Source organism: Salmo salar, chromosome 15, assembly GCF_965601325.2.
Source record: "Salmo salar chromosome 15, fSalSal1, whole genome shotgun sequence".
NCBI classification, from domain to species: domain Eukaryota; kingdom Metazoa; phylum Chordata; class Actinopteri; order Salmoniformes; family Salmonidae; genus Salmo; species Salmo salar.
In genome coordinates, this window is record NC_138305.1 from 64682750 (window position 1) to 64699790 (window position 17041).

Genomic DNA, 17041 nt, shown 5'->3' on the forward strand with positions numbered 1-17041 from the left:
CGACACTCATCCTACTACAGGTCAGTCACAGTACCACACGACACTCATCCTACTACAGGTCAGTCACAGTACCACACGACACTCATCCTACTACAGGTCAGTCACAGTACCACACGACACTCATCCTACTACAGGTCAGTCACAGTACCACACGACACTCATCCTACTACAGGTCAGTCACAGTACCACACGACACTCATCCTACTACAGGTCAGTCACAGTACCACACGACACTCATCCTACTACAGGTCAGTCACAGTACCACACGACACTCATCCTACTACAGGTCAGTCACAGTACCACACGACACTCATCCTACTACAGGTCAGTCACAGTACCACACGACACTCATCCTACTACAGGTCAGTCACAGTACCACACGACACTCATCCTACTACAGGTCAGTCACAGTACCACACGACACTCATCCTACTACAGGTCAGTCACAGTACCACACGACACTCATCCTACTACAGGTCAGTCACAGTACCACACGACACTCATCCTACTACAGGTCAGTCACAGTACCACACGACACTCATCCTACTACAGGTCAGTCACAGTACCACACGACACTCATCCTACTACAGGTCAGTCACAGTACCACACGACACTCATCCTACTACAGGTCAGTCACAGTACCACACGACACTCATCCTACTACAGGTCAGTCACAGTACCACACGACACTCATCCTACTACAGGTCAGTCACAGTACCACACGACACTCATCCTACTACAGGTCAGTCACAGTACCACACGACACTCATCCTACTACAGGTCAGTCACAGTACCACACGACACTCATCCTACTACAGGTCAGTCACAGTACCACACGACACTCATCCTACTACAGGTCAGTCACAGTACCACACGACACTCATCCTACTACAGGTCAGTCGCAGTACCATACGACACTCATCCTACTACAGGTCAGTCGCAGTACCACACGACACTCATCCTACTACAGGTCAGTCGCAGTACCACACGACACTCATCCTACTACAGGTCAGTCACAGTACCACACGACACTCATCCTACTACAGGTCAGTCACAGTACCACACGACACTCATCCTACTACAGGTCAGTCAGCAGTACCACACGACACTCATCCTACTACAGGTCAGTCAGCAGTACCACACGACACTCATCCTACTACAGGTCAGTCACAGTACCACACGACACTCATCCTACTACAGGTCAGTCACAGTACCACACGACACTCATCCTACTACAGGTCAGTCACAGTACCACACGACACTCATCCTACTACAGGTCAGTCACAGTACCACACGACACTCATCCTACTACAGGTCAGTCACAGTACCACACGACACTCATCCTACTACAGGTCAGTCACAGTACCACACGACACTCATCCTACTACAGGTCAGTCACAGTACCACACGACACTCATCCTACTACAGGTCAGTCACAGTACCACACGACACTCATCCTACTACAGGTCAGTCACAGTACCACACGACACTCATCCTACTACAGGTCAGTCACAGTACCACACGACACTCATCCTACTACAGGTCAGTCACAGTACCACACGACACTCATCCTACTACAGGTCAGTCACAGTACCACACGACACTCATCCTACTACAGGTCAGTCACAGTACCACACGACACTCATCCTACTACAGGTCAGTCACAGTACCACACGACACTCATCCTACTACAGGTCAGTCACAGTACCACACGACACTCATCCTACTACAGGTCAGTCACAGTACCACACGACACTCATCCTACTACAGGTCAGTCACAGTACCACACGACACTCATCCTACTACAGGTCAGTCACAGTACCACACGACACTCATCCTACTACAGGTCAGTCACAGTACCACACGACACTCATCCTACTACAGGTCAGTCACAGTACCACACGACACTCATCCTACTACAGGTCAGTCACAGTACCACACGACACTCATCCTACTACAGGTCAGTCACAGTACCACACGACACTCATCCTACTACAGGTCAGTCACAGTACCACACGACACTCATCCTACTACAGGTCAGTCACAGTACCACACGACACTCATCCTTCTACAGGTCAGTCACAGTACCACACGACACTCATCCTACTACAGGTCAGTCACAGTACCACACGACACTCATCCTACTACAGGTCAGTCACAGTACCACACGACACTCATCCTACTACAGGTCAGTCACAGTACCACACGACACTCATCCTACTACAGGTCAGTCACAGTACCACACGACACTCATCCTACTACAGGTCAGTCACAGTACCACACGACACTCATCCTACTACAGGTCAGTCACAGTACCACACGACACTCATCCTACTACAGGTCAGTCACAGTACCACACGACACTCATCCTACTACAGGTCAGTCACAGTACCACACGACACTCATCCTACTACAGGTCAGTCACAGTACCACACGACACTCATCCTACTACAGGTCAGTCACAGTACCACACGACACTCATCCTACTACAGGTCAGTCACAGTACCACACGACACTCATCCTACTACAGGTCAGTCACAGTACCACACGACACTCATCCTACTACAGGTCAGTCACAGTACCACACGACACTCATCCTACTACAGGTCAGTCACAGTACCACACGACACTCATCCTACTACAGGTCAGTCACAGTACCACACGACACTCATCCTACTACAGGTCAGTCACAGTACCACACGACACTCATCCTACTACAGGTCAGTCACAGTACCACACGACACTCATCCTACTACAGGTCAGTCACAGTACCACACGACACTCATCCTACTACAGGTCAGTCACAGTACCACACGACACTCATCCTACTACAGGTCAGTCACAGTACCACACGACACTCATCCTACTACAGGTCAGTCACAGTACCACACGACACTCATCCTACTACAGGTCAGTCAGCAGTACCACACGACACTCATCCTACTACAGGTCAGTCACAGTACCACACGACACTCATCCTACTACAGGTCAGTCACAGTACCACACGACACTCATCCTACTACAGGTCAGTCACAGTACCACACGACACTCATCCTACTACAGGTCAGTCACAGTACCACACGACACTCATCCTACTACAGGTCAGTCACAGTACCACACGACACTCATCCTACTACAGGTCAGTCACAGTACCACACGACACTCATCCTACTACAGGTCAGTCACAGTACCACACGACACTCATCCTACTACAGGTCAGTCACAGTACCACACGACACTCATCCTACTACAGGTCAGTCGCAGTACCACACGACACTCATCCTACTACAGGTCAGTCGCAGTACCACACGACACTCATCCTACTACAGGTCAGTCGCAGTACCACACGACACTCATCCTACTACAGGTCAGTCACAGTACCACACGACACTCATCCTACTACAGGTCAGTCACAGTACCACACGACACTCATCCTACTACAGGTCAGTCACAGTACCACACGACACTCATCCTACTACAGGTCAGTCACAGTACCACACGACACTCATCCTACTACAGGTCAGTCACAGTACCACACGACACTCATCCTACTACAGGTCAGTCACAGTACCACACGACACTCATCCTACTACAGGTCAGTCACAGTACCACACGACACTCATCCTACTACAGGTCAGTCACAGTACCACACGACACTCATCCTACTACAGGTCAGTCACAGTACCACACGACACTCATCCTACTACAGGTCAGTCACAGTACCACACGACACTCATCCTACTACAGGTCAGTCACAGTACCACACGACACTCATCCTACTACAGGTCAGTCACAGTACCACACGACACTCATCCTACTACAGGTCAGTCACAGTACCACACGACACTCATCCTACTACAGGTCAGTCACAGTACCACACGACACTCATCCTACTACAGGTCAGTCACAGTACCACACGACACTCATCCTACTACAGGTCAGTCACAGTACCACACGACACTCATCCTACTACAGGTCAGTCACAGTACCACACGACACTCATCCTACTACAGGTCAGTCACAGTACCACACGACACTCATCCTACTACAGGTCAGTCACAGTACCACACGACACTCATCCTACTACAGGTCAGTCACAGTACCACACGACACTCATCCTACTACAGGTCAGTCACAGTACCACACGACACTCATCCTACTACAGGTCAGTCACAGTACCACACGACACTCATCCTACTACAGGTCAGTCACAGTACCACACGACACTCATCCTACTACAGGTCAGTCACAGTACCACACGACACTCATCCTACTACAGGTCAGTCACAGTACCACACGACACTCATCCTACTACAGGTCAGTCACAGTACCACACGACACTCATCCTACTACAGGTCAGTCGCAGTACCACACGACACTCATCCTACTACAGGTCAGTCACAGTACCACACGACACTCATCCTACTACAGGTCAGTCACAGTACCACACGACACTCATCCTACTACAGGTCAGTCACAGTACCACACGACACTCATCCTACTACAGGTCAGTCACAGTACCACACGACACTCATCCTACTACAGGTCAGTCACAGTACCACACGACACTCATCCTACTACAGGTCAGTCACAGTACCACACGACACTCATCCTACTACAGGTCAGTCACAGTACCACACGACACTCATCCTACTACAGGTCAGTCACAGTACCACACGACACTCATCCTACTACAGGTCAGTCACAGTACCACACGACACTCATCCTACTACAGGTCAGTCAGCAGTACCACACGACACTCATCCTACTACAGGTCAGTCACAGTACCACACGACACTCATCCTACTACAGGTCAGTCACAGTACCACACGACACTCATCCTACTACAGGTCAGTCACAGTACCACACGACACTCATCCTACTACAGGTCAGTCGCAGTACCACACGACACTCATCCTACTACAGGTCAGTCGCAGTACCACACGACACTCATCCTACTACAGGTCAGTCACAGTACCACACGACACTCATCCTACTACAGGTCAGTCACAGTACCACACGACACTCATCCTACTACAGGTCAGTCACAGTACCACACGACACTCATCCTACTACAGGTCAGTCACAGTACCACACGACACTCATCCTACTACAGGTCAGTCACAGTACCACACGACACTCATCCTACTACAGGTCAGTCACAGTACCACACGACACTCATCCTACTACAGGTCAGTCACAGTACCACACGACACTCATCCTACTACAGGTCAGTCACAGTACCACACGACACTCATCCTACTACAGGTCAGTCACAGTACCACACGACACTCATCCTACTACAGGTCAGTCACAGTACCACACGACACTCATCCTACTACAGGTCAGTCACAGTACCACACGACACTCATCCTACTACAGGTCAGTCACAGTACCACACGACACTCATCCTACTACAGGTCAGTCACAGTACCACACGACACTCATCCTACTACAGGTCAGTCACAGTACCACACGACACTCATCCTACTACAGGTCAGTCGCAGTACCACACGACACTCATCCTACTACAGGTCAGTCACAGTACCACACGACACTCATCCTACTACAGGTCAGTCACAGTACCACACGACACTCATCCTACTACAGGTCAGTCACAGTACCACACGACACTCATCCTACTACAGGTCAGTCACAGTACCACACGACACTCATCCTACTACAGGTCAGTCACAGTACCACACGACACTCATCCTACTACAGGTCAGTCGCAGTACCACACGACACTCATCCTACTACAGGTCAGTCGCAGTACCACACGACACTCATCCTACTACAGGTCAGTCACAGTACCACACGACACTCATCCTACTACAGGTCAGTCGCAGTACCACACGACACTCATCCTACTACAGGTCAGTCACAGTACCACACGACACTCATCCTACTACAGGTCAGTCACAGTACCACACGACACTCATCCTACTACAGGTCAGTCACAGTACCACACGACACTCATCCTACTACAGGTCAGTCACAGTACCACACGACACTCATCCTACTACAGGTCAGTCACAGTACCACACGACACTCATCCTACTACAGGTCAGTCACAGTACCACACGACACTCATCCTACTACAGGTCAGTCACAGTACCACACGACACTCATCCTACTACAGGTCTAGTCACAGTACCACACGACACTCATCCTACTACAGGTCAGTCACAGTACCACACGACACTCATCCTACTACAGGTCAGTCACAGTACCACACGACACTCATCCTACTACAGGTCAGTCACAGTACCACACGACACTCATCCTACTACAGGTCAGTCACAGTACCACACGACACTCATCCTACTACAGGTCAGTCACAGTACCACACGACACTCATCCTACTACAGGTCAGTCACAGTACCACACGACACTCATCCTACTACAGGTCAGTCGCAGTACCACACGACACTCATCCTACTACAGGTCAGTCACAGTACCACACGACACTCATCCTACTACAGGTCAGTCAGCAGTACCACACGACACTCATCCTACTACAGGTCAGTCGACAGTACCACACGACACTCATCCTACTACAGGTCAGTCACAGTACCACACGACACTCATCCTACTACAGGTCAGTCGCAGTACCACACGACACTCATCCTACTACAGGTCAGTCAGCAGTACCACACGACACTCATCCTACTACAGGTCAGTCACAGTACCACACGACACTCATCCTACTACAGGTCAGTCACAGTACCACACGACACTCATCCTACTACAGGTCAGTCACAGTACCACACGACACTCATCCTACTACAGAGTCAGTCACAGTACCACACGACACTCATCCTACTACAGGTCAGTCACAGTACCACACGACACTCATCCTACTACAGGTCAGTCACAGTACCACACGACACTCATCCTACTACAGGTCAGTCACAGTACCACACGACACTCATCCTACTACAGGTCAGTCACAGTACCACACGACACTCATCCTACTACAGGTCAGTCACAGTACCACACGACACTCATCCTACTACAGGTCAGTCAGCAGTACCACACGACACTCATCCTACTACAGGTCAGTCACAGTACCACACGACACTCATCCTACTACAGGTCAGTCACAGTACCACACGACACTCATCCTACTACAGGTCAGTCACAGTACCACACGACACTCATCCTACTACAGGTCAGTCACAGTACCACACGACACTCATCCTACTACAGGTCAGTCACAGTACCACACGACACTCATCCTACTACAGGTCAGTCACAGTACCACACGACACTCATCCTACTACAGGTCAGTCACAGTACCACACGACACTCATCCTACTACAGGTCAGTCACAGTACCACACGACACTCATCCTACTACAGGTCAGTCACAGTACCACACGACACTCATCCTACTACAGGTCAGTCACAGTACCACACGACACTCATCCTACTACAGGTCAGTCAGCAGTACCACACGACACTCATCCTACTACAGGTCAGTCGACAGTACCACACGACACTCATCCTACTACAGGTCAGTCACAGTACCACACGACACTCATCCTACTACAGGTCAGTCAGTCACAGTACCACACGACACTCATCCTACTGCAGGTCAGTCAGTCACAGTACCACACGACACTCATCCTACTACAGGTCAGTCACAGTACCACACGACACTCATCCTGCTACAGGTCAGTCACAGTACCACACGACACTCATCCTACTACAGGTCAGTCACAGTACCACACGACACTCATCCTACTACAGGTCAGTCACAGTACCACACGACACTCATCCTACTACAGGTCAGTCACAGTACCACACGACACTCATCCTACTACAGGTCAGTCAGCAAGTACCACACGACACTCATCCTACTACAGGTCAGTCAGCAGTACCACACGACACTCATCCTACTACAGGTCAGTCAGTCAGTACCACACGACACTCATCCTACTACAGGTCAGTCACAGTACCACACGACACTCATCCTACTACAGGTCAGTCACAGTACCACACGACACTCATCCTACTACAGGTCAGTCACAGTACCACACGACACTCATCCTACTACAGGTCAGTCACAGTACCACACGACACTCATCCTACTACAGGTCAGTCACAGTACCACACGACACTCATCCTACTACAGGTCAGTCACAGTACCACACGACACTCATCCTACTACAGGTCAGTCACAGTACCACACGACACTCATCCTACTACAGGTCAGTCACAGTACCACACGACACTCATCCTACTACAGGTCAGTCACAGTACCACACGACACTCATCCTACTACAGGTCAGTCACAGTACCACACGACACTCATCCTACTACAGGTCAGTCACAGTACCACATGACACTCATCCTACTACAGGTCAGTCACAGTACCACACGACACTCATCCTACTACAGGTCAGTCACAGTACCACACGACACTCATCCTACTACAGGTCAGTCACAGTACCACACGACACTCATCCTACTACAGGTCAGTCACAGTACCACACGACACTCATCCTACTACAGGTCAGTCACAGTACCACACGACACTCATCCTACTACAGGTCAGTCACAGTACCACACGACACTCATCCTACTACAGGTCAGTCACAGTACCACACGACACTCATCCTACTACAGGTCAGTCGCAGTACCACACGACACTCATCCTACTCCAGGTCAGTCACAGTACCACACGACACTCATCCTACTACAGGTCAGTCACAGTACCACACGACACTCATCCTACTGCAGGTCAGTCACAGTACCACACGACACTCATCCTACTACAGGTCAGTCACAGTACCACACGACACTCATCCTACTACAGGTCAGTCACAGTACCACACGACACTCATCCTACTACAGGTCAGTCACAGTACCACACGACACTCATCCTACTACAGGTCAGTCACAGTACCACACGACACTCATCCTACTACAGGTCAGTCACAGTACCACACGACACTCATCCTACTACAGGTCAGTCACAGTACCACACGACACTCATCATACTACAGGTCAGTCACAGTACCACACGACACTCATCCTACTACAGGTCAGTCACAGTACCACACGACACTCATCCTACTGCAGGTCAAGTCACAGTACCACACGACACTCATCCTACTACAGGTCAGTCACAGTACCACACGACACTCATCCTACTACAGGTCAGTCACAGTACCACACGACACTCATCCTACTACAGGTCAGTCACAGTACCACACGACACTCATCCTACTACAGGTCAGTCACAGTACCACACGACACTCATCCTACTACAGGTCAGTCACAGTACCACACGACACTCATCCTACTACAGGTCAGTCACAGTACCACACGACACTCATCCTACTACAGGTCAGTCGCAGTACCACACGACACTCATCCTACTACAGGTCAGTCACAGTACCACACGACACTCATCCTACTACAGGTCAGTCACAGTACCACACGACACTCATCCTACTACAGGTCAGTCACAGTACCACACGACACTCATCCTACTACAGGTCAGTCACAGTACCACACGACACTCATCCTACTACAGGTCAGTCACAGTACCACACGACACTCATCCTACTACAGGTCAGTCACAGTACCACACGACACTCATCCTACTACAGGTCAGTCACAGTACCACACGACACTCATCCTACTACAGGTCAGTCACAGTACCACACGACACTCATCCAACTACAGGTCAGTCACAGTACCACACGACACTCATCCTACTACAGGTCAGTCACAGTACCACACGACACTCATCCAACTACAGGTCAGTCACAGTACCACACGACACTCATCCTACTACAGGTCAGTCACAGTACCACACGACACTCATCCTACTACAGGTCAGTCACAGTACCACACGACACTCATCCTACTACAGGTCAGTCACAGTACCACACGACACTCATCCTACTACAGGTCAGTCACAGTACCACACGACACTCATCCTACTACAGGTCAATCACAGTACCACACGACACTCATCCTACTACAGGTCAGTCACAGTACCACACGACACTCATCCTACTACAGGTCAGTCACAGTACCACACGACACTCATCCTACTACAGGTCAGTCACGGTACCACACGACACTCATCCTACTACAGGTCAGTCACAGTACCACACGACACTCATCCTACTACAGGTCAGTCAGTCACAGTACCACACGACACTCATCCTACTACAGGTCAGTCACAGTACCACACGACACTCATCCTACTACAGGTCAGTCAGTCACAGTACCACACGACACTCATCCTACTGCAGGTCAGTCGCAGTACCACACGACACTCATCCTACTACAGGTCAGTCACAGTACCACACGACACTCATCCTACTACAGGTCAGTCACAGTACCACACGACACTCATCCTACTACAGGTCAGTCACAGTACCACACGACACTCATCCTACTGCAGGTCAGTCACAGTACCACACGACACTCATCCTACTACAGGTCAGTCACAGTACCACACGACACTCATCCTACTACAGGTCAGTCACAGTACCACACGACACTCATCCTACTACAGGTCAGTCACAGTACCACACGACACTCATCCTACTACAGGTCAGTCAGTCACAGTACCACACGACACTCATCCTACTACAGGTCAGTCACAGTACCACACGACACTCATCCTACTACAGGTCAGTCACAGTACCACACGACACTCATCCTACTACAGGTCAGTCACAGTACCACACGACACTCATCCTACTACAGGTCAGTCACAGTACCACACGACACTCATCCTACTACAGGTCAGTCACAGTACCACACGACACTCATCCTACTACAGGTCAGTCACAGTACCACACGACACTCATCCTACTACAAGGTCAGTCACAGTACCACACGACACTCATCCTACTACAGGTCGTCAGTCACAGTACCACACGACACTCATCCTACTACAGGTCAGTCACAGTACCACACGACACTCATCCTACTACAGGTCAGTCACAGTACCACACGACACTCATCCTACTACAGGTCAGTCGCAGTCCCACACGACACTCATCCTACTACAGGTCAGTCACAGTACCACACGACACTCATCCTACTACAGGTCAGTCACAGTACCACACGACACTCATCCTACTACAGGTCAGTCACAGTACCACACGACACTCATCCTACTACAGGTCAGTCGCAGTACCACACGACACTCATCCTACTACAGGTCAGTCACAGTACCACACGACACTCATCCTACTACAGGTCAGTCACAGTACCACACGACACTCATCCTACTACAGGTCAGTCACAGTACCACACGACACTCATCCTACTACAGGTCAGTCACAGTACCACACGACACTCATCCTACTACAGGTCAGTCACAGTACCACACGACACTCATCCTACTACAGGTCAGTCACAGTACCACACGACACTCATCCTACTACAGGTCAGTCACAGTACCACACGACACTCATCCTACTACAGGTCAGTCACAGTACCACACGACACTCATCCTACTACAGGTCAGTCACAGTACCACACGACACTCATCCTACTACAGGTCAGTCACAGTACCACACGACACTCATCCTACTACAGGTCAGTCACAGTACCACACGACACTCATCCTACTACAGGTCAGTCACAGTACCACACGACACTCATCCTACTACAGGTCAGTCACAGTACCACACGACACTCATCCTACTACAGGTCAGTCACAGTACCACACGACACTCATCCTACTACAGGTCAGTCACAGTACCACACGACACTCATCCTACTACAGGTCAGTCACAGTACCACACGACACTCATCCTACTACAGGTCAGTCACAGTACCACACGACACTCATCCTACTACAGGTCAGTCACAGTACCACACGACACTCATCCTACTACAGGTCAGTCACAGTACCACACGACACTCATCCTACTACAGGTCAGTCACAGTACCACACGACACTCATCCTACTACAGGTCAGTCACAGTACCACACGACACTCATCCTACTACAGGTCAGTCACAGTACCACACGACACTCATCCTACTACAGGTCAGTCACAGTACCACACGACACTCATCCTACTACAGGTCAGTCACAGTACCACACGACACTCATCCTACTACAGGTCAGTCACAGTACCACACGACACTCATCCTACTACAGGTCAGTCACAGTACCACACGACACTCATCCTACTACAGGTCAGTCACAGTACCACACGACACTCATCCTACTACAGGTCAGTCACAGTACCACACGACACTCATCCTACTACAGGTCAGTCACAGTACCACACGACACTCATCCTACTACAGGTCAGTCACAGTACCACACGACACTCATCCTACTACAGGTCAGTCACAGTACCACACGACACTCATCCTACTACAGGTCAGTCACAGTACCACACGACACTCATCCTACTACAGGTCAGTCACAGTACCACACGACACTCATCCTACTACAGGTCAGTCACAGTACCACACGACACTCATCCTACTACAGGTCAGTCAGCAGTACCACACGACACTCATCCTACTACAGGTCAGTCAGCAGTACCACACGACACTCATCCTACTACAGGTCAGTCGCAGTACCACACGACACTCATCCTACTACAGGTCAGTCACAGTACCACACGACACTCATCCTACTACAGGTCAGTCGCAGTACCACACGACACTCATCCTACTACAGGTCAGTCACAGTACCACACGACACTCATCCTACTACAGGTCAGTCGCAGTACCACACGACACTCATCCTACTACAGGTCAGTCACAGTACCACACGACACTCATCCTACTACAGGTCAGTCACAGTACCACACGACACTCATCCTTCTACAGGTCAGTCACAGTACCACACAACACTCATCCTACTACAGGTCAGTCACAGTACCACACGACACTCATCCAACTACAGGTCAGTCGCAGTACCACACGACACTCATCCAACTACAGGTCAGTCACAGTACCACACGACACTCATCCTACTACAGGTCAGTCACAGTACCACACGACACTCATCCTACTACAGGTCAGTCACAGTCCCACACGACACTCATCCTACTTCAGGTTAGTCACAGTACCACACGACATTCATCCTACTACAGGTCAGTCACAGTACCACACGACACTCATCCTACTACAGGTCAGTCACAGTACCACACGACACTCATCCAACTACAGGTCAGTCACAGTACCACACGACACTCATCCTACTACAGGTCAGTCACAGTACCACACGACACTCATCCTACTACAGGTCAATCGCAGTACCACACGACACTCATCCTACTACAGGTCAGTCACAGTACCACACGACACTCATCCTACTACAGGTCAGTCACAGTACCACACGACACTCATCCTACTACAGGTCAGTCACAGTACCACACGACACTCATCCTACTACAGGTCAGTCACAGTACCACACGACACTCATCCTACTACAGGTCAGTCACAGTACCACACGACACTCATCCTACTACAGGTCAGTCACAGTACCACACGACACTCATCCTACTACAGGTCAGTCACAGTACCACACGACACTCATCCTACTACAGGTCAGTCACAGTACCACACGACACTCATCCTACTACAGGTCAGTCACAGTACCACACGACACTCATCCTACTACAGGTCAGTCACAGTACCACACGACACTCATCCTACTACAGGTCAGTCACAGTACCACACGACACTCATCCTACTACAGGTCAGTCACAGTACCACACGACACTCATCCTACTACAGGTCAGTCACAGTACCACACGACACTCATCCTACTACAGGTCAGTCACAGTACCACACGACACTCATCCTACTACAGGTCAGTCACAGTACCACACGACACTCATCCTACTACAGGTCAGTCACAGTACCACACGACACTCATCCTACTACAGGTCAGTCACAGTACCACACGACACTCATCCTACTACAGGTCAGTCACAGTACCACACGACACTCATCCTACTACAGGTCAGTCACAGTACCACACGACACTCATCCTACTACAGGTCAGTCACAGTACCACACGACACTCATCCTACTACAGGTCAGTCACAGTACCACACGACACTCATCCTACTACAGGTCAGTCACAGTACCACACGACACTCATCCTACTACAGGTCAGTCACAGTACCACACGACACTCATCCTACTACAGGTCAGTCACAGTACCACACGACACTCATCCTACTACAGGTCAGTCACAGTACCACACGACACTCATCCTACTACAGGTCAGTCACAGTACCACACGACACTCATCCTACTACAGGTCAGTCACAGTACCACACGACACTCATCCTACTACAGGTCAGTCACAGTACCACACGACACTCATCCTACTACAGGTCAAGTCACAGTACCACACGACACTCATCCTACTACAGGTCAGTCACAGTACCACACGACACTCATCCTACTACAGGTCAGTCACAGTACCACACGACACTCATCCTACTACAGGTCAGTCACAGTACCACACGACACTCATCCTACTACAGGTCAGTCAGTCACAGTACCACACGACACTCATCCTACTGCAGGTCAGTCACAGTACCACACGACACTCATCCTACTACAGGTCAGTCACAGTACCACACGACACTCATCCTACTACAGGTCAGTCACAGTACCACACGACACTCATCCTACTACAGGTCAGTCACAGTACCACACGACACTCATCCTTCTACAGGTCAGTCACAGTACCACACGACACTCATCCTACTACAGGTCAGTCACAGTACCACACGACACTCATCCTACTACAGGTCAGTCACAGTACCACACGACACTCATCCTACTACAGGTCAGTCACAGTACCACACGACACTCATCCTACTACAGGTCAGTCACAGTACCACACGACACTCATCCTACTACAGGTCAGTCACAGTACCACACGACACTCATCCTACTACAGGTCAGTCACAGTACCACACGACACTCATCCTACTACAGGTCAGTCACAGTACCACACGACACTCATCCTACTACAGGTCAATCGCAGTACCACACGACACTCATCCTACTACAGGTCAGTCACAGTACCACACGACACTCATCCTACTACAGGTCAGTCACAGTACCACACGACACTCATCCTACTACAGGTCAGTCACAGTACCACACGACACTCATCCTACTACAGGTCAGTCACAGTACCACACGACACTCATCCTACTACAGGTCAGTCACAGTACCACACGACACTCATCCTACTACAGGTCAGTCACAGTACCACACGACACTCATCCTACTACAGGTCAGTCACAGTACCACACGACACTCATCCTACTACAGGTCAGTCACAGTACCACACGACACTCATCCGGCTACAGGTCAATCGCAGTCCCACACGACACTCATCCTACTACAGGTCAGTCACAGTACCACACGACACTCATCCTACTACAGGTCAGTCACAGTACCACACGACACTCATCCTACTACAGGTCAGTCACAGTACCACACGACACTCATCCTACTACAGGTCAGTCACAGTACCACACGACACTCATCCTACTACAGGTCAGTCACAGTACCACACGACACTCATCCTACTACAGGTCAGTCACAGTACCACACGACACTCATCCGACTACAGGTCAGTCGCAGTACCACACGACACTCATCCTACTACAGGTCAGTCACAGTACCACACGACACTCATCCTACTCCAGGTCAGTCACAGTACCACACGACACTCATCCTACTACAGGTCAGTCACAGTACCACACGACACTCATCCTACTACAGGTCAGTCAGTCACAGTACCACACGACACTCATACTACTGCAGGTCAGTCACAGTACCACACGACACTCATCCTACTACAGGTCTGTCACAGTACCACACGACACTCATCCTACTACAGGTCAGTCACAGTACCACACGACACTCATCCTACTACAGGTCAGTCACAGTCCCACACGACACTCATCCTACTTCAGGTTAGTCACAGTACCACACGACATTCATCCTACTACAGGTCAGTCACAGTACCACACGACACTCATCCTACTCCAGGTCAATCGCAGTACCACACGACACTCATCCTACTTCAGCTTAGTCACAGTACCACACAACATTCATCCTACTCCAGGTCAGTCACAGTACCACATGACACTCATCCTACTACAGGTCAATCACGGTACCACACGACACTCATCCTACTACAGGTCAGTCGCAGTACCACACGACACTCATCTTACTACAAGTCAGTCAGTCACAGTACCACACGACACTCATCCTACTCCAGGTCAGTCACAGTACCACATGACACTCATCCTTCTACAGGTCAGTCACAGTACCACACAACACTCATCCTACTACAGGTCAGTCACAGTACCACACGACACTCATCCAACTACAGGTCAGTCACAGTACCACACGACACTCATCCAACTACAGGTCAGTCATAGTACCACACGACACTCATCCTACTACAGGTCAGTCACAGTACCACACGACACTCATCCTACTACAGGTCAGTCACAGTCCCACACGACACTCATCCTACTTCAGGTTAGTCACAGTACCACACGACATTCATCCTACTACAGGTCAGTCACAGTACCACACGACACTCATCCTACTACAGGTCAGTCACAGTACCACACGACACTCATCCTACTACAGGTCAGTCACAGTACCACACGACACTCATCCTACTACAGGTCAGTCACAGTACCACACGACACTCATCACTACTGCAGGTCAGTCAGTCACAGTACCACACGACACTCATCCTACTGCAGGTCAGTCACAGTACCACACGACACTCATCCTACTACAGGTCAATCGCAGTACCACACAACACTCATCCTACTACAGGTCAGTCACAGTACCACACGACACTCATCCTACTACAGGTCAGTCACAGTACCACACGACACTCATCCGGCTACAGGTCAATCGCAGTCCCACACGACACACATCCTACTCCAGGTCAGTCACAGTACCACATGACACTCATCCTACTACAGGTCAGTCACAGTACCACACGACACTCATCCAACTACAGGTCAGTCACAG

General features: G+C 50.2%; 3 protein-coding genes across 6 annotated transcripts in view; all 3 read left to right on the forward strand.

The window, feature by feature from the left end:
* Positions 1-17041, forward strand: part of LOC106571880 (peregrin) — an 89729-nt gene that overhangs the window by 35550 nt on the left and 37138 nt on the right. The window lies entirely within an intron of this gene.
* Positions 1-17041, forward strand: part of LOC145860852 (uncharacterized) — a 29844-nt gene that overhangs the window by 5868 nt on the left and 6935 nt on the right. Inside the window, exons 2-3 of the mRNA XM_082961532.1 lie at positions 15460-16185; positions 16418-16726. Of these exons, the coding sequence (XP_082817658.1) occupies positions 15460-16185; positions 16418-16726 (1035 nt within the window). The remainder of the gene's footprint in view (positions 1-15459; positions 16186-16417; positions 16727-17041) is intronic.
* LOC145860894 (uncharacterized) overlaps positions 781-17041 on the forward strand; it is a 40314-nt gene continuing 24053 nt past the window's right edge. The window contains exon 1 of the mRNA XM_082961964.1: positions 781-932. The gene's annotated coding sequence lies outside the window, so the exon portion shown is untranslated. The remainder of the gene's footprint in view (positions 933-17041) is intronic.